This window comes from Haliotis asinina, chromosome 7 (genome assembly GCF_037392515.1).
Source record: "Haliotis asinina isolate JCU_RB_2024 chromosome 7, JCU_Hal_asi_v2, whole genome shotgun sequence".
Classification (NCBI taxonomy): Eukaryota; Metazoa; Mollusca; class Gastropoda; order Lepetellida; family Haliotidae; genus Haliotis; species Haliotis asinina.
Window position 1 is genome coordinate 63451789 of NC_090286.1, and position 24804 is coordinate 63476592.

Sequence of the window (24804 nt, forward strand, 5' to 3'; positions counted from 1 at the left end):
GTGTCAAATACAACTAGGGCCCTGCATGTGAATGATGAATCCATGTTACCATGACAACTGAAATGGTTTCAGGTCATATTCAGATCTCCCAAGTGCCGGACCGCCATGAGCCAGACAGTCCAGGCGAGATTAATTACCCCTATGTCTTCCAAGTGCTGGAGAATCTAGGATATGATGGCTACATAGGCTTGGAGTACAACCCAAAAGGTAAGGCAAGTAAACTCAAGTATAACACTCAAATAGCATCGGCAGAGCCACAGAGCCCATCTGCTATCTGACTGTTTGTGAGATTACTGGAAACAGTGAAATCTGACCACTCATGATTCAGGCTGATGATAGTTGAACATTTTCATATTACACTTTCTGCTTTTGATAGATGTGGTAATTAGGCACAACTGACTTCAGCTTCCAAAAAATAAAAATTCTTGTCATCATTTTAGCGTTGTAGTTCCTAGCACCATTTTCATCTGGTGGACACTAATCCTGGATAGCATTACATTTCAATGTAGCCATATGAAAAAATATCTTCCTTTGGGTAGTATAGTAACAACTGTTTTCTGCAAGATGGATAGTTGTGTTTACTCTCGAAATGTAAGGTTGCAAAAATAATAATTTTTCTTTATCCTGGCTCATTGCTTATCTCCTCTTCCTGGCGAAGGTAGTGGAACACCTGAAATCCCTTAAAGTTCCCTTCCAAAAGAAGTGGATATAAAATTCACACTCACCCATGAGTTACCTCCCCTCCTGCACACTTCCCAGCCCATGCACATGGTCAGCTGATTGGCCATGATACTCACTCTCTCCCCTTCGTCCGACGATGACGTCCTAGAGTCCCGTATACGGCAATAAGTTTTTCATTGTGATCTTTTAACTAAATTTGTGTAGCTAAATATGTATTATTATTATACTATTTTGTGATTATTGTGCCTTTATTTAACATTTCATCAACTGAAACTTAGTCTCAGTTGATGAAATCGTGTTTTCAGTGCAGATTACAGCTGTCAGCGGTTAACCCGCAGTTACTTTGTCCAGTGTGTAAGCCCTTTTGGTCTGCTCATACTCGTTGTAAATTTTGTATAAATTTGTCTGAAGCAGAATTTATATCATACATACAGTCTGTTCAGGCAACAGGCAATGTCTAAATCTGGTGAAATAGAATCGGGTAACCGTTTAATTATTGATACTGAGATTCATTTCAGTGATGTGCCAGCCGTATCTCCGAGGTTGTGTCCAGGGTCGGGCGAGTCGTCTCCCAAGACTCAGAAGAGACCGTCTGTTGAAGCAGGGCCGTAACAGTCTAACAAATCTAAGACGTCGAAGTCAAAGTCGAAGTCGAAGTCGAAGTCCTCGTCTTCAAGATCGTCGCAGAATCAACATTCTTCGATGAAGAAATCGTTCCAGGAAGAGATCGTCTCCTTACAAGAACGCCACATCTTTGACGAACATCCATTGATAATATATAGTGAGCAAGACATCAATCAATGCAATCAACGGGCGTCAGCAACTAGATCGACACCGAAGGCACCATCAACGCCTCAGAACCCTTATCATCTACATCAGACATGGCAGACATCAACTGCAACCTCGGGCACCGCAGACAACTCTACAACACAGCCATCACTGCACTCAACGCAGACATTCGATGCAGGCACCTTCATGCAACAATTCACAACGTAGATGATGAACCTTATGGAGTGACGGTTGGAGGAAGAAAGATGACTGCACTCGTGAACAGTGTCGACTGCGATTCACCAAGAGAACTCGTCCAGATCTGCACTCATGTCTGCAGACGAAGAAGAGGTGTATGCACTCATGTGCTCCAGAAGATCGAGGTTCCGGTCATCTGGTCGCAGTACAGAGAAGGATACACTCACGCCAAGTGAGTACACTCACACGAGTGGTTACACTCGGGCGAGTGACGTCACTTGCTCGCATGAGTGCACTCATGGATTGACTCATCAACAGAGGTCTGCTTCAGTCTCCCCAGTTCATTGGAGGCACCATATGCAGTCATCCTCCCCTTCAAACTTAGACTCACACAGTTGGGGCCGTCTGCCATCAGTGCATGCGACTCACTCTAGGAGGAACAAAGTTACATACTACCAAGAGTTGTCATCGGAGGAAGTCCTCATCTCGGATTCAGAAGTCACATCATGGATCATGGATCATGGATGGCTTAAACCTAGTCTCACCATCTAAGGATTGCAATGAACTTAACACGTATAAGATGAAGAATGATGACATCAATATGTTAATGTTCCCGCCAACAGCTCCCATTTCTACGATCCCTGAGACTTTGCCTACAGCATTTAGATCAGCAACCAAGTTTCAACAACAACATGTGCCATCATTCAATGCACGTCGTTTCTCTCTTCATCACATGGAGCCATTCATCAGAGCACCTGATGTAGACGAAGGGTACAAAGTAATCAGCACAGTTTGCAGCAGGTTTTACAACATAGAAGACAAGAGGCTGGCGCAACTCGACACTACTACAAGACGAACCTTTTTTAGACCAACTCAAGCCATCAACGAGACTCTCATTACAAAATTCAGCAATCCTGCGAATGAGGAAGAGAGGATGATCCTGTCTGCGCTTATCACCCAAAGGAAAGATCAACAGTTTATGTCCGAACATCTAGCCTGTACTATTGCGGGTCTTAATCTAATGCGTCGACAAGGGCTCCTGTCTGCTGTGTCATGGAGTGAGAACTTCACAAAGTCTTTGTATCAAGCCCCAAGCACCTACTTTGATTGACGGGAAGATTGAAGAGATAGCACGACCGGTTAATCAAGATTCAAGGGAAGTCATGATGATCAAATCCATCAACACTTAGACTTCTGTCCTTAAACAGACAAATTAGCATTATACTAGCCAGTCCAAGTCCTCTAGGGTACAAAGAAGGAGGGAAATTCAACAGCTGAGGGGAGAAGTCGTCTTCTTCTTTTCGTCGTCCTTATGGAGGAAATAAGAGCCCTCAGATGTCAGGAAGATCTAGGGACGGAGGAGAAAATATACACTGAAGATCAGCTGTTCCTGTACAACCGTCTCAAGTCTTCAACTCTACTGGAAAAATTTGGGAATCCTCAACAACAACTAAGTCATGAACATTCTGTGAGACGGCTACAAGATTCCATTGGAAGATACACTGCCGCTCACAAAACTACCAACTCCCATCATCTATGCAGACAATCAACTAGACGAGTTGACCGATGCTATATCAACACTGTTGCAGAAGGAGCGGTAGAAGTGATACAGCCACAGAGTCTTAACGCCTGGCTTTTACTCTCCAATCTTCTTAGTACCAAAGGAGAATTCCAGAGAGAAATTCCAACTGATTTACAACATGAATGAATTCAACAAATGTTTCTATGGAAACCAGAATATTTCATGATGCTACATCTTCCTCAACTAAGACTCCTCATCTGACCCGCAGACTATCTAGCCAACATAGACCTACAAGATGCATACCTGATATCCCGATTCATCGAGAATCCAGGAAATATCTGCACTTCCTTTTCAACGGTCAGCACTACATCAATGGACGGTCCTACCATTTGGAATATCTTTGGCCCCATGGCTATTTACTCTGGTAACCAAACCCATCATCAACTATCTACACCTCAGGGGGCTACGCAGTGCTTTTTATCTGGACGACGGCATATAAGCGCATCAACGGAAAAGTCAACTGAGACTACAGTTAGACTTCACAGTCAGGCTACTAAAACAACTGGATGGTTAGTAAATCACCTAAAGTCGGAACTGGATCCTGAACAAGGTATCGAATTGATCGGGATTCATTTCATCACTACGTTGAATCAAATTGTAGTCCCAGAGGACCAAAGGGTCAAGATTTAAGAAATGATAATGTAAGCTCTAATCTCAATTGATTTTTGGTCGCGCCCTACTGGTCAACAAGAGATTGGTTTCCAACACTGATAGAAGAGTTAGGACAACCAACACTACAATTACCCTAGTGGAAGAATCTTTTCATCCACCCTCACACAAAGCAGGTGCACGGCCAGGCGTCTGTGTTCCATCTTCACGTATGGACCGTATTAAGACTTGTTTGTAATGCAGAGAATATTCGGCGAGAGCAGCAGAAGCAGTCACCTTAGCCTTACGGAAATCTACTTGCACTCTCTATGATGACAAGTGGAAACGATTTGAGTCATATGCCAGGAAAAAGGGATTTTTGGCAAGGTGAATCATCCTCAAATAGAACATTATTTATGCCATAACTCATGGGTGAATGTGGATTTTACGTCTGCTTCTTTTAGAAGGGAATTTCAAAGGATTTCAGGTGTTCCACTACCTTTGCCAGGATAAGCAATTAAGCATGAGTCAGGATAAGTATAAGATACCATTCTTTTTCATAGATATTGTCCTTGGGGTACATATATGCATTTTCTGCTGCCGGAAAATGTCACATGACAGTTGTATCAATGTTTTAATAAAATATTGTACAATAAACAAAAAGTCTTTTTTGTTCATTACGTGGAGTCACAAAGTTCTCACCTGTGTACTCCCGATTAGCTTCCACGAGAGGCATTATGGGAGAGGACAGACAGGGAGCAAACGCATCGATAACAACCTCAGAGCTAAGCATGATATAAATAGCACTATAAAAAGTGCAAACATAACCCCACCCACATTGTGATTTCTATACAGAGCACCGTAAGGGGGAAAACCCAACCTTCTGCTGTCACCATACTGTACGGACGTGCTGGAAATTGAACATAAGTTTATGTTACTCTTCTAATGCGTACTTCAAAGATGTCTGAGTCTTCTACTGTATGTGTGGTTTATTCGTTTGTTAATAGAGAGAAACAGAACATTAACCAAGAGTTGTTTGTGACTAAAAGTTGTATTAGTGCTGGCTTTCCCGTGGGTTACGCATGTGTTGCTTTCCCATGGCGGGAAGACAGCACCCCCACGTGTTGAAATATTGTGTCTAGTACCAACTAGTTCATGTTGTGGGTATTCACATAATTTTCAATGTTTTGTACGTGTTAGTTGCCAATTATGTGGCTCTGTGTTCGCCGTTAGCTTATGCTTTGCATATTGGCTTTCAGGCTTTTACGGCGTGTACTTCGTGTGGGACTAACATCCCTCCCCAAGATCGCCACAATAAATGCTTATGATGTTTAGAGAAAGCAGGCCACGAGCCAGAGGTCTGTGAGCTCCGTTTGGGCTTTTCTCCGCGGGCAGGAAAAGGAGGGCGGCCGATTTCCTCTTCTATAAAGAGTTGCGGGAGGCGGGAGGGGAGTCGTGAGAGCTTTCCCCGTCGAAGACTAAGAGAGCTAAGCATGATAAGACTAAAGACCCTAAGTCTAAATCTGGCAAGCCTAAGTCAGCTCCTACTTCGCAGCCTTCTTCTTTGTCTACATCTGGTTTCGATATGACACTTATCACCCAGTTGTATCAGCAGCACTCTGGGCGGGGGATGGAGAGTCTGGGGGGTGGATTGCCGGTCTCTGCTCGCTCCGCTGGCCTTGAGTTGTCTGTTGATCCGTTACCTTTGGCTTCGGGTTCGGACGCCTCAGCCACCCCGGAGAGGGAGGGTCCCTCTCTCGGTCTTGGGTAAGGGTCTGTTGAGGATTCCTGGGGTTCCGGTCTCTGTGCCACCCTTCCCCATGAGAGCAGAGGACTCGGCTCTGTCCGAGCTTCCTCCTGCGTCTCGGACCAGGGTTTCTGAGCCCGGAGGGTGAAGTGGGCTCTTCCTTCCCCACTGTCCTTCGATTGTCCACCGGGTCGGGGTGTGGGTCATCTTTCCGAGAGGATTCCGCCTCTGCCTCGGATGTTGAGGCTATGGATGTCGGGGAAGTTGAGGAGTCTGAGGGAACTTTCCGCTTTTCCTCAACCTTGCGGGAGGTGCGTCACTGGATTACACAGGCTATTCCCCAGGCCACAGTCCCGACTACCCACCCGGACTCGGCTGAGATCCTGATGTTTCTCCTAGGCAACCCTCGCAGACGCAGCTCCGCATTCTCCCTTCCTTGGTGCGGGAAGTGATGGATCCCCTTCTTGCTGAGACACGCCTCCGCTATGATCTTCTAGAGCTTGTGTGGTGCTACCAGCTGGGATGATTCTCTGTTCCTGGTACCGGTTGTGGACGAGTGTGTGTTCACTTTGGTCGCCCTCGGGGGAGGCTCGGCTTCCTCGGGTGCAAGCAAGGGCGTTTAGTCTCACCTTCTGCCCAGTGGGGCGCCCCCCTGCAGCAGGCATACTGGACCTATGAGGAGTGCCATGCAGCAGGTTTTGGTCCATGCGGCTTACCTTTCCTCATTACAGAGGTCGTCGCTGGAGACGGACGGGAACTCTGGGGACGTTTTTCTCGGGGCGAGGTTCACAACACATCATGGTCTTGTGTCATTGTCGCCTGACCGGGTCAACAGAGTACAGCAGATGGTGTCTTCCTTCCTCTCACCGCATGCCCCTGCACGAACTTGGCTTCGTCTCTAGGGTCACATGGCGTTGACCGTCTCTGTGGTCTGTGGCCTCACTCAGAGGATCTGGAGAAGTGTCTCACAGTTGCCGGCTGGTTGTCTCCTCACATTCAGTGGTGGACCAATATCGGGAATCTCTCCAAGGGGGTCCCTTTGGAGCCCCCGGCGCCAGCTCTTACAATTCAAACCGATGCGTCACTCACGGGCTGGGGAGGGGGTGGCGTTCAGGGCAGTCTGTCGGTGTCCAGACGCTGGTCCGAAGCGGAAGCCAGTCTTTCGCCAGTTTTCGAGTGCTTTCTGGGTCATGTCAGGGGCCAGGTGGTTCGTCTTCAGTTGGAAAAAAACGTACGGCCATGACTTACATCCTGAAGCAAGGCGGCACGGTATCCCAAGCGCTCCTTCTTTTGAGCAGACACTCTCTCTCGCCAGATCCTGGCCCCGCACAAGTGGATGCTCGATCGGCAGATATTTTGAGTTATCTCCCAGTTGTACGGATCGTTCCAGGTGGATCTGTTTGCGTCCGTCAGGACAAATCAGATACCGCGTGTTGTGCTCTCGAATATTGGACCAGAGGGCGTTGGCGTTCAACGCCTTGCTTCTGGATTGGACGGGACAGGTTCTGTGGGCGTTTCCGCCACTTCCCATGATTCCCCGGGTCCCCTCCCAGCTGTCCACCCAGCCAGCTTGGTTGCTTGTGCTTTTGGCACGGCTTTGGCCGTCACAGAGCTGGTTTCCGGTAATTCTCAGGTTTCTGGCTCAACCTCCTGTTCTATTACCTTTGTGACCGGACATTCTCACTCAGAACGGCACACCATACGCCAATCCACGGATTCAGTGGGTGACTTGGCCTCTGGTCAAGCCTCGAGGCACGTGGCATTCCTGCGGCAGTTGCAGACACAATTCTGACTTCGAGGCGGGAATCAACAAACGTTCAGTATGAGGAAAGGTGGTCCCACTATGGGCGCTGGTGTTCAGATAGGGGGATTGCAGATCCCTTTTCTGCAGATTTAGTCCGAGTTTTGGAGTTCTTGCAAGCTTGTTTCGGCTTCGACCATTCACGGCTACTCCACTGCTATTTCCACTTTTCACACCCGTGTTGATGGTGTTCTTCTGGGGCAGCACCCTCTCATACAGCGCTTTTTAGCTTGTGTGGAGCGGGTTTGACTGGCTGTCCGGTCCTACTTTCTTGCGTCTATCAGCTATTTCCATTCAGCTGTTAACATGGAAGGCTGTATTTCTGGTGGCAGTAACATCTGGGAGAAGGGTTGGTGATATACATGCCATATCTGGAGACCCGGCGCTCACTGTGTTCCACCCAGACCTTGTCAGTATTCGCCTACTGTCCGAAGATCGATCACGCTTTCCATGTGACAGCTCCTATGGAACTTCCGACTCTCACCCAGCCTTCTACATCGGGGACCTCTGCAACGAGCACTCACCCGTTGGATGTCCATTAGACCCTCAAGGTCTATATCAAACGAACACAAGGGATCCGTACGGGTACCCATCTGTTCTGCTGTTACGGAGGTGGGAACGCTGGATTGCCGGCTAGCAAACAGACACTATCTCACTGGCTAGTTTCGGTCATCTGTGCTGCGTACCAGGCTAAGGGCAAGCCTCCCCCGAGGGGTTGGAGGCTCCCTCGGTCAGGGTAGTAGCCGCTTCCAAAGCATTCGCATCGGCACTGCCCATTGAAGAGATTTGCTCTGCTGCTATTTGGAGCAGGCCTAGCACATTCATCAAGCACTATCAGCTTGATACACATTCCCGTGAGCGTGCACGGTTTGGCCGTACTGTTCTCTCTAGTGGACAGTGTCCTGCCACCCTGGCCAAGTGAGTCTTGGTTGATTGACAGTTGAAGCTGCTGATATACTGCGTATCTCCACTGTTGCCTGTCTTTGGTTGGGTTTTCCCCCTTACGGTGCTCTCTATAGAAATCCCAATGTGGATGGGGTTATGTTTGCACTTTTTACAGTGCTATTTATATCATGCTTAGCTCTGAGGTTGGTATCGGTGCGTTTGCTCCCTGTCTGTCCTCTCCCATAATGCCTCTCGCAGAATCTAATCGGGAGTACACAGGTGAGAACTTTGCGTAAGTTAATTTTCGTAATTAATGTCGCTCTAATTACGTACTGAACCAGAATTCCCTCCTCCCTAGCCTCCGGTCTTTGGGAATCTGAGTTATGCATATATGTACCCCAGGGATGATCTCTATGAAAAAGAATTAGACAAACCTGTAGAAGTTACCAATTCTTTGAAGAGAATCGTCCTTGGGGTAGGGCCACCCACCCAGTTCTGTTCACTGATTTATTCAGCAAAAGGAGTGATGATACGGGCTTCGATGCTTACGTTGTTGTCTGTGCATGCGTGACAGAGGGGTGACTCCCCATGGTGAGGGGCCGTATAATGTTTATTGTACAATATTTTATTACAACATTGATACAACTGTCTTGTGACATTTTCCGGCAGCAGAAAACTCATATATGAGTCATTCTCAAAAGTTGCAGCTTTTTGGTGTACAAAAGACAACATAATTCAAATACAAAATAATCAATTGTTATTTTCAGGTATGGCAAACTACATTGTTAAGGTTCATATATCAATAATATTTGAGGCCTTATTATGTTCAGTATTGTCATGAAGACTACTTAAACTAATTAGGTCAAAGCCACAATGACTTTCCTGTAACAGCAGTGATACTTATATTTTTCGTAAAAAATACATTAATCCTAAAGATATTGCATAGGTAAATTCTACTTTACCTGTTATTTTGTTACACACACTTAAAAATTCAGTTCTATGATTGCATGTTTATGAAATAAACCTGATCTACACTGTGTTAGATGAAAAAGTGTAATCTGCTGCTACTTTTCAATGTTCTTGATATCCCCTGAGCTGTCTGTCATAAAAACATATTGCACTGAAGCTGATTTGAAGAGAATATTTTTGATATTTCTGACTGATTTCTGACAATGTCTTACTCTTTAGATCATAAAACATTTACTCTCAAGTCTTGTTATATGAAAGACAGCATCGTTATGCCAAAGACACTGTATGTTATTGGAAAGAAAATATGTGAAATAAATTGGAAAAACTATTTAATTGTAACAAAAATCTTTGATCTATCCGTAATGAAAGAAAGAGTTCTTTGCGTGTTACCCTCAGAAGTATAGTAAGTGTTACATGTTATATCCATATCTCCAAATAAGGTGACTAACAATGACATGGTTGTTACAGAGAAGACAATTCGATTGTATATTTAGTTATATTTAGGATAAGAATACATCAGTGGCATTGATGATAAGCTAGGTTCATATCAATCAGTTTCTAAAAGTATTGTTTATACCATACTTGTAGACCAAAATATATAGTCTATATTTTAGAACTTTGCCTATTTGTTAGCCTAAAGGCATGTCAGTGTTACTGGAAAGACATTTCAGAACCAGTTAATGGAACACAAAGAAGAAGTAGAAAACTATAGACTTGGTGCTTTAAATAAACAACAATTAAAGTAGCAGTTACCATCTTGAAATTTGTTTCTTTAAGGAACTCAGAAAAAACCATTTAGTGACAAGTTTGACAGTATTTGTCGTGAATGAAACTGTCAAACAGGTTTACAAGTAACAAATGTATCAAAGTTTGGATCACCAACCTCAAACTGTCAAACAGGTTTACAACTAACAAAAGAATCCAAGTTTTGATCATCTGCCTAAAACTGTTAAACAGGCTTGCTACTAATGAAGTATCAAAGTTTAGATCATCTGCCTCAAACTGTTAAACAGGCTTGCTACTAATGAAGTATCAAAGTTTTGATCATCTGCCTAAAACTGTTAAACAGGCTTGCTATTAATGAAGTATCAAAGTTTAGATCATCAGCCTCAAACTGTTAAACAGGCTTGCTACTAATGAAGTATCAAAGTTTTGATCATCTTCCTCAAACTGTTAAACAGGCTTGCTACTAATGAAGTATAAAAGTTTTGATCATCTGCCTCAAGCTGTTAAACAGGCTTGCTACTAATGAAGTATCAAAGTTTTGATCATCTGCCTCAAACTGTTAAACAGGCTTGCTACTAATAAAGTATCAAAGTTTTGATCATCTGCCTCAAACTGTTAAACAGGCTTGCTACTAATGAAGTATCAAAGTTTTGATCATCTGCCTCAAACTGTTAAACAGGCTTGCTACTAATGAAGTATCAAAGTTTAGATCATCTGCCTCAAACTGTTAAACAGGCTTGCTACTAATGAAGTATCAAAGTTTTGATCATCTGCCTAAAACTGTTAAACAGGCTTGCTACTAATAAAGTATCAAAGTTTTGATCATCTGCCTCAAACTGTTAAACAGGCTTGCTACTAATGAAGTATCAAAGTTTAGATCATCTGCCTCAAACTGTTAAACAGGCTTGCTACTAATGAAGTATCAAAGTTTTGATCATCTGCCTCAAGCTGTTAAACAGGCTTGCTACTAATGAAGTATCAAAGTTTTGATCATCTGCCTCAAACTGTTAAACAGGCTTGCTACTAATGAAGTATCAAAGTTTAGATCATCTGCCTCAAACTGTTAAACAGGCTTGCTACTAATGAAGTATCAAAGTTTTGATCATCTGCCTCAAACTGTTAAACAGGCTTGCTATTAATGAAGTATCAAAGTTTAGATCATCTGCCTCAAACTGTTAAACAGGCTTGCTATTAATGAAGTATCAAAGTTTAGATCATCTGCCTCAAACTGTTAAACAGGCTTGCTACTAATAAAGTATCAAAGTTTTGATCATCTGCCTCAAACTGTTAAACAGGCTTGCTACTAATGAAGTATCAAAGTTTTGATCATCTGCCTCAAACTGTTAAACAGGCTTGCTACTAATGAAGTATCAAAGTTTTGATCATCTGCCTCAAACTGTTAAACAGGCTTGCTACTAATGAAGTATCAAAGTTTTGATCATCTGCCTCAAACTGTTAAACAGGCTTGCTACTAATGAAGTATCAAAGTTTTGATCATCTGCCTCAAACTGTTAAACAGGCTTGCTACTAATGAAGTATCAAAGTTTTGATCATCTGCCTCAAACTGTTAAACAGGCTTGCTACTAATGAAGTATCAAAGTTTTGATCATCTGCCTCAAACTGTTAAACAGGCTTGCTACTAATGAAGTATCAAAGTTTTGATCATCTGCCTCAAACTGTTAAACAGGCTTGCTACTAATGAAGTATCAAAGTTTTGATCATCTGCCTCAAACTGTTAAACAGGCTTGCTACTAATGAAGTATAAAAGTTTTGATCATCTGCCTCAAACTGTTAAACAGGCTTGCTATTAATGAAGTATAAAAGTTTTGATCATCTGCCTCAAGCTGTTAAAGAGGCTTGCTACTAATGAAGTATCAAAGTTTAGATCATCTGCCTAAAACTGTTAAACAGGCTTGCTACTAATGAAGTATAAAAGTTTTGATCATCTGCCTCAAACTGTTAAACAGGCTTGCTACTAATGAAGTATCAAAGTTTTGATCATCTGCCTCAAGCTGTTAAACAGGCTTGCTACTAATGAAGTATAAAAGTTTTGATCATCTGCCTCAAACTGTTAAACAGGCTTGCTACTAATGAAGTATCAAAGTTTAGATCATCTGCCTCAAACTGTTGAACAGGCTTGCTACTAATAAAGTATCAAAGTTTTGATCATCTGCCTCAAGCTGTTAAACAGGCTTGCTACTAATGAAGTATCAAAGTTTAGATCATCTGCCTCAAACTGTTAAACAGGCTTGCTACTAATGAAGTATCAAAGTTTTGATCATCTGCCTCAAACTGTTAAACAGGCTTGCTACTAATAAAGTATCAAAGTTTTGATCATCTGCCTCAAGCTGTTAAACAGGCTTGCTACTAATGAAGTATCAAAGTTTTGATCATCTGCCTCAAACTGTTAAACAGGCTTGCTACTAATAAAGTATCAAAGTTCTGATCATCTGCCTCAAACTGTTAAACAGGCTTGCTACTAATGAAGTATCAAAGTTTTGATCATCTGCCTCAAGCTGTTAAACAGGCTTGCTACTAATAAAGTATCAAAGTTTAGATCATCTGCCTCAAACTGTTAAACAGGCTTGCTATTAATGAAGTATCAAAGTTTTGATCATCTGCCTCAAACTGTTAAACAGGCTTGCTACTAATAAAGTATCAAAGTTTTGATCATCTGCCTCAAACTGTTAAACAGGCTTGCTACTAATGAAGTATCAAAGTTTAGATCATCTGCCTCAAACTGTTAAACAGGCTTGCTACTAATGAAGTATCAAAGTTTTGATCATCTGCCTCAAACTGTTAAACAGGCTTGCTACTAATGAAGTATCAAAGTTTTGATCATCTTCCTCAAGCTGTTAAACAGGCTTGCTACTAATGAAGTATCAAAGTTTTGATCATCTGCCTCAAACTGTTAAACAGGCTTGCTACTAATGAAGTATCAAAGTTTTGATCATCTGCCTCAAACTGTTAAACAGGCTTGCTACTAATAAAGTATCAAAGTTTTGATCATCTGCCTCAAGCTGTTAAACAGGCTTGCTACTAATGAAGTATCAAAGTTTTGATCATCTGCCTCAAACTGTTAAACAGGCTTGCTATTAATGAAGTATCAAAGTTTTGATCATCTGCCTCAAACTGTTAAACAGGCTTGCTATTAATGAAGTATCAAAGTTTAGATCATCTGCCTCAAACTGTTAAACAGGCTTGCTACTAATAAAGTATCAAAGTTTTGATCATCTGCCTCAAACTGTTAAACAGGCTTGCTACTAATGAAGTATCAAAGTTTTGATCATCTGCCTCAAACTGTTAAACAGGCTTGCTACTAATGAAGTATCAAAGTTTAGATCATCTGCCTCAAACTGTTAAACAGGCTTGCTACTAATGAAGTATCAAAGTTTTGATCATCTGCCTCAAACTGTTAAACAGGCTTGCTATTAATGAAGTATCAAAGTTTTGATCATCTGCCTCAAACTGTTAAACAGGCTTGCTACTAATGAAGTATCAAAGTTTTGATCATCTGCCTCAAACTGTTAAACAGGCTTGCTATTAATGAAGTATCAAAGTTTTGATCATCTGCCTCAAACTGTTAAACAGGCTTGCTATTAATGAAGTATCAAAGTTTTGATCATCTGCCTCAAACTGTTAAACAGGCTTGCTACTAATGAAGTATAAAAGTTTTGATCATCTGCCTCAAACTGTTAAACAGGCTTGCTATTAATGAAGTATAAAAGTTTTGATCATCTGCCTCAAGCTGTTAAAGAGGCTTGCTACTAATGAAGTATCAAAGTTTAGATCATCTGCCTAAAACTGTTAAACAGGCTTGCTACTAATGAAGTATAAAAGTTTTGATCATCTGCCTCAAACTGTTAAACAGGCTTGCTACTAATGAAGTATCAAAGTTTTGATCATCTGCCTCAAGCTGTTAAACAGGCTTGCTACTAATGAAGTATAAAAGTTTTGATCATCTGCCTCAAACTGTTAAACAGGCTTGCTACTAATGAAGTATCAAAGTTTAGATCATCTGCCTCAAACTGTTGAACAGGCTTGCTACTAATAAAGTATCAAAGTTTTGATCATCTGCCTCAAGCTGTTAAACAGGCTTGCTACTAATGAAGTATCAAAGTTTAGATCATCTGCCTCAAACTGTTAAACAGGCTTGCTACTAATGAAGTATCAAAGTTTTGATCATCTGCCTCAAACTGTTAAACAGGCTTGCTACTAATAAAGTATCAAAGTTTTGATCATCTGCCTCAAGCTGTTAAACAGGCTTGCTACTAATGAAGTATCAAAGTTTTGATCATCTGCCTCAAACTGTTAAACAGGCTTGCTACTAATAAAGTATCAAATTTTAGATCATCTGCCTCAAACTGTTAAACAGGCTTGCTACTAATGAAGTATCAAAGTTTTGATCATCTGCCTCAAACTGTTAAACAGGCTTGCTACTAATGAAGTATCAAAGTTTAGATCATCTGCCTCAAACTGTTAAACAGGCTTGCTACTAATGAAGTATCAAAGTTTAGATCATCTGCCTCAAACTGTTAAACAGGCTTGCTACTAATGAAGTATCAAAGTTTTGATCATCTGCCTCAAACTGTTAAACAGGCTTGCTATTAATGAAGTATCAAAGTTTAGATCATCTGCCTCAAACTGTTAAACAGGCTTGCTATTAATGAAGTATCAAAGTTTAGATCATCTGCCTCAAACTGTTAAACAGGCTTGCTACTAATAAAGTATCAAAGTTTTGATCATCTGCCTCAAACTGTTAAACAGGCTTGCTACTAATGAAGTATAAAAGTTTTGATCATCTGCCTCAAACTGTTAAACAGGCTTGCTACTAATGAAGTATCAAAGTTTAGATCATCTGCCTCAAACTGTTAAACAGGCTTGCTACTAATGAAGTATCAAAGTTTTGATCATCTGCCTCAAACTGTTAAACAGGCTTGCTATTAATGAAGTATCAAAGTTTAGATCATCTGCCTCAAACTGTTAAACAGGCTTGCTACTAATGAAGTATCAAAGTTTTGATCATCTGCCTCAAGCTGTTAAACAGGCTTGCTACTAATGAAGTATCAAAGTTTTGATCATCTGCCTCAAACTGTTAAACAGGCTTGCTACTAATGAAGTATCAAAGTTTAGATCATCTGCCTCAAACTGTTAAACAGGCTTGCTACTAATGAAGTATCAAAGTTTTGATCATCTGCCTCAAACTGTTAAACAGGCTTGCTATTAATGAAGTATCAAAGTTTAGATCATCTGCCTCAAACTGTTAAACAGGCTTGCTATTAATGAAGTATCAAAGTTTAGATCATCTGCCTCAAACTGTTAAACAGGCTTGCTACTAATAAAGTATCAAAGTTTTGATCATCTGCCTCAAACTGTTAAACAGGCTTGCTACTAATGAAGTATCAAAGTTTTGATCATCTGCCTCAAACTGTTAAACAGGCTTGCTACTAATGAAGTATCAAAGTTTTGATCATCTGCCTCAAACTGTTAAACAGGCTTGCTACTAATGAAGTATCAAAGTTTTGATCATCTGCCTCAAACTGTTAAACAGGCTTGCTACTAATGAAGTATCAAAGTTTTGATCATCTGCCTCAAACTGTTAAACAGGCTTGCTACTAATGAAGTATCAAAGTTTTGATCATCTGCCTCAAACTGTTAAACAGGCTTGCTACTAATGAAGTATCAAAGTTTTGATCATCTGCCTCAAACTGTTAAACAGGCTTGCTACTAATGAAGTATCAAAGTTTTGATCATCTGCCTCAAACTGTTAAACAGGCTTGCTACTAATGAAGTATCAAAGTTTTGATCATCTGCCTCAAACTGTTAAACAGGCTTGCTATTAATGAAGTATCAAAGTTTTGATCATCTGCCTCAAACTGTTAAACAGGCTTGCTACTAATGAAGTATCAAAGTTTTGATCATCTGCCTCAAACTGTTAAACAGGCTTGCTATTAATGAAGTATCAAAGTTTTGATCATCTGCCTCAAACTGTTAAACAGGCTTGCTATTAATGAAGTATCAAAGTTTTGATCATCTGCCTCAAACTGTTAAACAGGCTTGCTACTAATGAAGTATAAAAGTTTTGATCATCTGCCTCAAACTGTTAAACAGGCTTGCTATTAATGAAGTATAAAAGTTTTGATCATCTGCCTCAAGCTGTTAAAGAGGCTTGCTACTAATGAAGTATCAAAGTTTAGATCATCTGCCTAAAACTGTTAAACAGGCTTGCTACTAATGAAGTATAAAAGTTTTGATCATCTGCCTCAAACTGTTAAACAGGCTTGCTACTAATGAAGTATCAAAGTTTTGATCATCTGCCTCAAGCTGTTAAACAGGCTTGCTACTAATGAAGTATAAAAGTTTTGATCATCTGCCTCAAACTGTTAAACAGGCTTGCTACTAATGAAGTATCAAAGTTTAGATCATCTGCCTCAAACTGTTGAACAGGCTTGCTACTAATAAAGTATCAAAGTTTTGATCATCTGCCTCAAGCTGTTAAACAGGCTTGCTACTAATGAAGTATCAAAGTTTAGATCATCTGCCTCAAACTGTTAAACAGGCTTGCTACTAATGAAGTATCAAAGTTTTGATCATCTGCCTCAAACTGTTAAACAGGCTTGCTACTAATGAAGTATCAAAGTTTTGATCATCTGCCTCAAGCTGTTAAACAGGCTTGCTACTAATGAAGTATCAAAGTTTTGATCATCTGCCTCAAACTGTTAAACAGGCTTGCTACTAATAAAGTATCAAAGTTCTGATCATCTGCCTCAAACTGTTAAACAGGCTTGCTACTAATGAAGTATCAAAGTTTTGATCATCTGCCTCAAGCTGTTAAACAGGCTTGCTACTAATAAAGTATCAAAGTTTAGATCATCTGCCTCAAACTGTTAAACAGGCTTGCTATTAATGAAGTATCAAAGTTTTGATCATCTGCCTCAAACTGTTAAACAGGCTTGCTACTAATAAAGTATCAAAGTTTTGATCATCTGCCTCAAACTGTTAAACAGGCTTGCTACTAATGAAGTATCAAAGTTTAGATCATCTGCCTCAAACTGTTAAACAGGCTTGCTACTAATGAAGTATCAAAGTTTTGATCATCTGCCTCAAACTGTTAAACAGGCTTGCTACTAATGAAGTATCAAAGTTTTGATCATCTTCCTCAAGCTGTTAAACAGGCTTGCTACTAATGAAGTATCAAAGTTTTGATCATCTGCCTCAAACTGTTAAACAGGCTTGCTACTAATGAAGTATCAAAGTTTTGATCATCTGCCTCAAACTGTTAAACAGGCTTGCTACTAATAAAGTATCAAAGTTTTGATCATCTGCCTCAAGCTGTTAAACAGGCTTGCTACTAATGAAGTATCAAAGTTTTGATCATCTGCCTCAAACTGTTAAACAGGCTTGCTATTAATGAAGTATCAAAGTTTTGATCATCTGCCTCAAACTGTTAAACAGGCTTGCTATTAATGAAGTATCAAAGTTTAGATCATCTGCCTCAAACTGTTAAACAGGCTTGCTACTAATAAAGTATCAAAGTTTTGATCATCTGCCTCAAACTGTTAAACAGGCTTGCTACTAATGAAGTATCAAAGTTTTGATCATCTGCCTCAAACTGTTAAACAGGCTTGCTACTAATGAAGTATCAAAGTTTAGATCATCTGCCTCAAACTGTTAAACAGGCTTGCTACTAATGAAGTATCAAAGTTTTGATCATCTGCCTCAAACTGTTAAACAGGCTTGCTATTAATGAAGTATAAAAGTTTTGATCATCTGCCTCAAACTGTTAAACAGGCTTGCTACTAATGAAGTATCAAAGTTTTGATCATCTGCCTCAAACTGTTAAACAGGCTTGCTATTAATGAAGTATCAAAGTTTTGATCATCTGCCTCAAACTGTTAAACAGGCTTGCTATTAATGAAGTATCAAAGTTTTGATCATCTGCCTCAAACTGTTAAACAGGCTTGCTACTAATGAAGTATAAAAGTTTTGATCATCTGCCTCAAACTGTTAAACAGGCTTGCTATTAATGAAGTATAAAAGTTTTGATCATCTGCCTCAAGCTGTTAAAGAGGCTTGCTACTAATGAAGTATCAAAGTTTAGATCATCTGCCTAAAACTGTTAAACAGGCTTGCTACTAATGAAGTATAAAAGTTTTGATCATCTGCCTCAAACTGTTAAACAGGCTTGCTACTAATGAAGTATCAAAGTTTTGATCATCTGCCTCAAGCTGTTAAACAGGCTTGCTACTAATGAAGTATAAAAGTTTTGATCATCTGCCTCAAACTGTTAAACAGGCTTGCTACTAATGAAGTATCAAAGTTTAGATCATCTGCCTCAAACTGTTGAACAGGCTTGCTACTAATAAAGTATCAAAGTTTTGATCATCTGCCTCAAGCTGTTAAACAGGCTTGCTACTAATGAAGTATCAAAGTTTAGATCATCTGCCTCAAACTGTTAAACAGGCTTGCTACTAATGAAGTATCAAAGTTTTGATCATCTGCCTCAAACTGTTAAACAGGCTTGCTACTAATAAAGTATCAAAGTTTTGATCATCTGCCTCAAGCTGTTAAACAGGCTTGCTACTAATGAAGTATCAAAGTTTTGATCATCTGCCTCAAACTGTTAAACAGGCTTGCTACTAATAAAGTATCAAATTTTAGATCATCTGCCTCAAACTGTTAAACAGGCTTGCTACTAATGAAGTATCAAAGTTTTGATCATCTGCCTCAAACTGTTAAACAGGCTTGCTACTAATGAAGTATCAAAGTTTAGATCATCTGCCTCAAACTGTTAAACAGGCTTGCTACTAATGAAGTATCAAAGTTTAGATCATCTGCCTCAAACTGTTAAACAGGCTTGCTACTAATGAAGTATCAAAGTTTTGATCATCTGCCTCAAACTGTTAAACAGGCTTGCTATTAATGAAGTATCAAAGTTTAGATCATCTGCCTCAAACTGTTAAACAGGCTTGCTATTAATGAAGTATCAAAGTTTAGATCATCTGCCTCAAACTGTTAAACAGGCTTGCTACTAATAAAGTATCAAAGTTTTGATCATCTGCCTCAAACTGTTAAACAGGCTTGCTACTAATGAAGTATAAAAGTTTTGATCATCTGCCTCAAACTGTTAAACAGGCTTGCTACTAATGAAGTATCAAAGTTTAGATCATCTGCCTCAAACTGTTAAACAGGCTTGCTACTAATGAAGTATCAAAGTTTTGATCATCTGCCTCAAACTGTTAAACAGGCTTGCTATTAATGAAGTATCAAAGTTTTGATCATCTGCCTCAAACTGTTAAACAGGCTTGCTATTAATGAAGTATCAAAGTTTAGATCATCTGCCTCAAACTGTTAAACAGGCTTGCTACTAATAAAGTATCAAAGTTTTGATCATCTGCCTCAAACTGTTAAACAGGCTTGCTACTAATGAAGTATCAAAGTTTTGATCATCTGCCTCAAACTGTTAAACAGGCTTGCTACTAATGAAGTATCAAAGTTTAGATCATCTGCCTCAAACTGTTAAACAGGCTTGCTACTAATGAAGTATCAAAGTTTTGATCATCTGCCTCAAACTGTTAAACAGGCTTGCTATTAATGAAGTATCAAAGTTTTGATCATCTGCCTCAAACTGTTAAACAGGCTTGCTATTAATGAAGTATCAAAGTTTTGATCATCTGCCTCAAACTGTTAAACAGGCTTGCTACTAATGAAGTATCAAAGTTTTGATCATCTGCCTCAAACTGTTAAACAGGCTTGCTATTAATGAAGTATCAAAGTTTTGATCATCTGCCTCAAACTGTTAAACAGGCTTGCTACTAATGAAGTATAAAAGTTTTGATCATCTGCCTCAAACTGTTAAACAGGCTTGCTATTAATGAAGTATAAAAGTTTTGATCATCTGCCTCAAGCTGTTAAAGAGACTTGCTACTAATGAAGTATCAAAGTTTAGATCATCTGCCTAAAACTGTTAAACAGGCTTGCTACTAATGAAGTATAAAAGTTTTGATCATCTGCCTCAAACTGTTAAACAGGCTTGCTACTAATGAAGTATCAAAGTTTTGATCATCTGCCTCAAGCTGTTAAACAGGCTTGCTACTAATGAAGTATAAAAGTTTTGATCATCTGCCTCAAACTGTTAAACAGGCTTGCTACTAATGAAGTATCAAAGTTTAGATCATCTGCCTCAAACTGTTGAACAGGCTTGCTACTAATAAAGTATCAAAGTTTTGATCATCTGCCTCAAGCTGTTAAACAGGCTTGCTACTAATGAAGTATCAAAGTTTAGATCATCTGCCTCAAACTGTTAAACAGGCTTGCTACTAATGAAGTATCAAAGTTTTGATCATCTGCCTCAAACTGTTAAACAGGCTTGCTACTAATGAAGTATCAAAGTTTAGATCATCTGCCTCAAACTGTTAAACAGGCTTGCTACTAATGAAGTATCAAAGTTTTGATCATCTGCCTCAAACTGTTAAACAGGCTTGCTATTAATGAAGTATCAAAGTTTTGATCATCTGCCTCAAACTGTTAAACAGGCTTGCTACTAATGAAGTATCAAAGTTTTGATCATCTGCCTCAAACTGTTAAACAGGCTTGCTATTAATGAAGTATCAAAGTTTTGATCATCTGCCTCAAACTGTTAAACAGGCTTGCTATTAATGAAGTATCAAAGTTTTGATCATCTGCCTCAAACTGTTAAACAGGCTTGCTACTAATGAAGTATAAAAGTTTTGATCATCTGCCTCAAACTGTTAAACAGGCTTGCTATTAATGAAGTATAAAAGTTTTGATCATCTGCCTCAAGCTGTTAAAGAGACTTGCTACTAATGAAGTATCAAAGTTTAGATCATCTGCCTAAAACTGTTAAACAGGCTTGCTACTAATGAAGTATAAAAGTTTTGATCATCTGCCTCAAACTGTTAAACAGGCTTGCTACTAATGAAGTATCAAAGTTTTGATCATCTGCCTCAAGCTGTTAAACAGGCTTGCTACTAATGAAGTATAAAAGTTTTGATCATCTGCCTCAAACTGTTAAACAGGCTTGCTACTAATGAAGTATCAAAGTTTAGATCATCTGCCTCAAACTGTTGAACAGGCTTGCTACTAATAAAGTATCAAAGTTTTGATCATCTGCCTCAAGCTGTTAAACAGGCTTGCTACTAATGAAGTATCAAAGTTTAGATCATCTGCCTCAAACTGTTAAACAGGCTTGCTACTAATGAAGTATCAAAGTTTTGATCATCTGCCTCAAACTGTTAAACAGGCTTGCTACTAATAAAGTATCAAAGTTTTGATCATCTGCCTCAAGCTGTTAAACAGGCTTGCTACTAATGAAGTATCAAAGTTTTGATCATCTGCCTCAAGCTGTTAAACAGGCTTGCTACTAATGAAGTATCAAAGTTTAGATCATCTGCCTCAAACTGTTAAACAGGCTTGCTACTAATGAAGTATCAAAGTTTTGATCATCTGCCTCAAACTGTTAAACAGGCTTGCTACTAATAAAGTATCAAAGTTTTGATCATCTGCCTCAAGCTGTTAAACAGGCTTGCTACTAATGAAGTATCAAAGTTTTGATCATCTGCCTCAAACTGTTAAACAGGCTTGCTACTAATAAAGTATCAAAGTTCTGATCATCTGCCTCAAACTGTTAAACAGGCTTGCTACTAATGAAGTATCAAAGTTTTGATCATCTGCCTCAAGCTGTTAAACAGGCTTGCTACTAATAAAGTATCAAAGTTTAGATCATCTGCCTCAAACTGTTAAACAGGCTTGCTATTAATGAAGTATCAAAGTTTTGATCATCTGCCTCAAACTGTTAAACAGGCTTGCTACTAATAAAGTATCAAAGTTTTGATCATCTGCCTCAAACTGTTAAACAGGCTTGCTACTAATGAAGTATCAAAGTTTAGATCATCTGCCTCAAACTGTTAAACAGGCTTGCTACTAATGAAGTATAAAAGTTTTGATCATCTGCCTCAAACTGTTAAACAGGCTTGCTACTAATGAAGTATCAAAGTTTTGATCATCTTCCTCAAGCTGTTAAACAGGCTTGCTACTAATGAAGTGTCAAAGTTTTGATCATCTGCCTCAAACTGTTAAACAGGCTTGCTACTAATGAAGTATCAAAGTTTTGATCATCTGCCTCAAACTGTTAAACAGGCTTGCTACTAATAAAGTATCAAAGTTTTGATCATCTGCCTCAAGCTGTTAAACAGGCTTGCTACTAATGAAGTATCAAAGTTTTGATCATCTGCCTCAAACTGTTAAACAGGCTTGCTATTAATGAAGTATCAAAGTTTTGATCATCTGCCTCAAACTGTTAAACAGGCTTGCTATTAATGAAGTATCAAAGTTTAGATCATCTGCCTCAAACTGTTAAACAGGCTTGCTACTAATAAAGTATCAAAGTTTTGATCATCTGCCTCAAACTGTTAAACAGGCTTGCTACTAATGAAGTATCAAAGTTTTGATCATCTGCCTCAAACTGTTAAACAGGCTTGCTACTAATGAAGTATCAAAGTTTAGATCATCTGCCTCAAACTGTTAAACAGGCTTGCTACTAATGAAGTATCAAAGTTTTGATCATCTGCCTCAAACTGTTAAACAGGCTTGCTACTAATGAAGTATCAAAGTTTAGATCATCTGCCTCAAACTGTTAAACAGGCTTGCTACTAATGAAGTATCAAAGTTTTGATCATCTGCCTCAAACTGTTAAACAGGCTTGCTATTAATGAAGTATCAAAGTTTTGATCATCTGCCTCAAACTGTTAAACAGGCTTGCTATTAATGAAGTATCAAAGTTTTGATCATCTGCCTCAAACTGTTAAACAGGCTTGCTACTAATGAAGTATCAAAGTTTTGATCATCTGCCTCAAACTGTTAAACAGGCTTGCTACTAATAAAGTATCAAAGTTTTGATCATCTGCCTCAAGCTGTTAAACAGGCTTGCTACTAATGAAGTATCAAAGTTTTGATCATCTGCCTCAAACTGTTAAACAGGCTTGCTACTAATGAAGTATCAAAGTTTTGATCATCTGCCTCAAACTGTTAAACAGGCTTGCTACTAATAAAGTATCAAAGTTTTGATCATCTGCCTCAAGCTGTTAAACAGGCTTGCTACTAATGAAGTATCAAAGTTTTGATCATCTGCCTCAAACTGTTAAACAGGCTTGCTACTAATAAAGTATCAAAGTTCTGATCATCTGCCTCAAACTGTTAAACAGGCTTGCTACTAATGAAGTATCAAAGTTTTGATCATCTGCCTCAAGCTGTTAAACAGGCTTGCTACTAATAAAGTATCAAAGTTTAGATCATCTGCCTCAAACTGTTAAACAGGCTTGCTATTAATGAAGTATCAAAGTTTTGATCATCTGCCTCAAACTGTTAAACAGGCTTGCTACTAATAAAGTATCAAAGTTTTGATCATCTGCCTCAAACTGTTAAACAGGCTTGCTACTAATGAAGTATCAAAGTTTAGATCATCTGCCTCAAACTGTTAAACAGGCTTGCTACTAATGAAGTATAAAAGTTTTGATCATCTGCCTCAAACTGTTAAACAGGCTTGCTACTAATGAAGTATCAAAGTTTTGATCATCTTCCTCAAGCTGTTAAACAGGCTTGCTACTAATGAAGTATCAAAGTTTTGATCATCTGCCTCAAACTGTTAAACAGGCTTGCTACTAATGAAGTATCAAAGTTTTGATCATCTGCCTCAAACTGTTAAACAGGCTTGCTACTAATAAAGTATCAAAGTTTTGATCATCTGCCTCAAGCTGTTAAACAGGCTTGCTACTAATGAAGTATCAAAGTTTTGATCATCTGCCTCAAACTGTTAAACAGGCTTGCTATTAATGAAGTATCAAAGTTTTGATCATCTGCCTCAAACTGTTAAACAGGCTTGCTATTAATGAAGTATCAAAGTTTAGATCATCTGCCTCAAACTGTTAAACAGGCTTGCTACTAATAAAGTATCAAAGTTTTGATCATCTGCCTCAAACTGTTAAACAGGCTTGCTACTAATGAAGTATCAAAGTTTTGATCATCTGCCTCAAGCTGTTAAACAGGCTTGCTACTAATGAAGTATCAAAGTTTTGATCATCTGCCTCAAACTGTTAAACAGGCTTGCTACTAATAAAGTATCAAAGTTCTGATCATCTGCCTCAAACTGTTAAACAGGCTTGCTACTAATGAAGTATCAAAGTTTTGATCATCTGCCTCAAGCTGTTAAACAGGCTTGCTACTAATAAAGTATCAAAGTTTAGATCATCTGCCTCAAACTGTTAAACAGGCTTGCTATTAATGAAGTATCAAAGTTTTGATCATCTGCCTCAAACTGTTAAACAGGCTTGCTACTAATAAAGTATCAAAGTTTTGATCATCTGCCTCAAACTGTTAAACAGGCTTGCTACTAATGAAGTATCAAAGTTTAGATCATCTGCCTCAAACTGTTAAACAGGCTTGCTACTAATGAAGTATAAAAGTTTTGATCATCTGCCTCAAACTGTTAAACAGGCTTGCTACTAATGAAGTATCAAAGTTTTGATCATCTGCCTCAAGCTGTTAAACAGGCTTGCTACTAATGAAGTATCAAAGTTTTGATCATCTGCCTCAAACTGTTAAACAGGCTTGCTACTAATGAAGTATCAAAGTTTTGATCATCTGCCTCAAACTGTTAAACAGGCTTGCTACTAATAAAGTATCAAAGTTTTGATCATCTGCCTCAAGCTGTTAAACAGGCTTGCTACTAATGAAGTATCAAAGTTTTGATCATCTGCCTCAAACTGTTAAACAGGCTTGCTACTAATGAAGTATCAAAGTTTTGATCATCTGCCTCAAACTGTTAAACAGGCTTGCTACTAA

General features: G+C 39.3%; 1 protein-coding gene across 1 annotated transcript in view; it reads left to right on the top strand.

The window, feature by feature from the left end:
* LOC137291760 (putative hydroxypyruvate isomerase) overlaps positions 1-24804 on the top strand; it is an 87163-nt gene that overhangs the window by 3762 nt on the left and 58597 nt on the right. Inside the window, exon 7 of the mRNA XM_067823271.1 lies at positions 73-207. Within this exon, the coding sequence (XP_067679372.1) occupies positions 73-207 (135 nt within the window). The remainder of the gene's footprint in view (positions 1-72; positions 208-24804) is intronic.